Source organism: Haliaeetus leucocephalus, unplaced genomic scaffold, assembly GCF_000737465.1.
Source record: "Haliaeetus leucocephalus isolate CR32 unplaced genomic scaffold, Haliaeetus_leucocephalus-4.0 Scaffold459, whole genome shotgun sequence".
NCBI classification, from domain to species: Eukaryota; Metazoa; Chordata; class Aves; order Accipitriformes; family Accipitridae; genus Haliaeetus; species Haliaeetus leucocephalus.
In genome coordinates this window covers 1,502-1,988 of record NW_010972895.1, presented here as the reverse complement: position 1 = coordinate 1,988, position 487 = coordinate 1,502, and the positions used below count along the sequence as shown (strand labels likewise).

General features: G+C 71.9%; 2 protein-coding genes across 2 annotated transcripts in view; one reads left to right on the top strand and one right to left on the bottom strand.

Annotated features, from left to right (window-relative positions):
• Positions 1-19, bottom strand: part of C2 (complement component 2) — a 7,784-nt gene extending 7,765 nt beyond the window's left edge. Inside the window, exon 1 of the mRNA XM_010575243.1 lies at positions 14-19. Coding sequence (XP_010573545.1) covers positions 14-19 — 6 coding nt within the window. The remainder of the gene's footprint in view (positions 1-13) is intronic.
• A 28-nt stretch (positions 20-47) lies between these two features.
• ZBTB12 (zinc finger and BTB domain containing 12) overlaps positions 48-487 on the top strand; it is a 1,290-nt gene continuing 850 nt past the window's right edge. Inside the window, exon 1 of the mRNA XM_010575242.1 lies at positions 48-433. Within this exon, the coding sequence (XP_010573544.1) occupies positions 73-433 (361 nt within the window). The 5' untranslated portion in view covers positions 48-72. The remainder of the gene's footprint in view (positions 434-487) is intronic.

The following is a 487-nucleotide window of genomic DNA, read 5'->3' as shown; positions in this document are numbered from 1 at the left end:
CCCCTCCCAGAGCCCCCATTCCCCCAGTAACCCTCCCCAGCGCTCCCAGTCCCCGCCGGCACCCCGGCCACCATGTCGTCGTGCGCGGAGGTGCTGCGTTTCCAGCTGCCGGGCCACGAGGCGGCCGCACTGCGGAGCATGAACCGGCTACGGGCAGAGGAGCGCTTCTGCGACGTCACCATCGTGGCGCGGAGCCTGCGCTTCCGAGGCCACCGCGTCATCCTGGCCGCCTGCTCCCCCTTCCTCCGTGACCAGTTCCTCCTCAACCCGGCGGCCGAGCTCCGTGTCTCGCTGGCCCACAGTGCCCGCGTCCTGGCCGACCTCCTCCTCTCCTGCTACACCGGGGCCCTCGAGTTCGCTGGCCGCGACCTCGTTAATTACCTGACGGCCGCCAGCTACCTGCAGATGGAGCACGTGGTGGAGCGCTGCCGCGGTGCCCTCGCCCGCTTCATCCAGCCGCCCCCCCCAGCTGGGCAGCCCCCCCTGC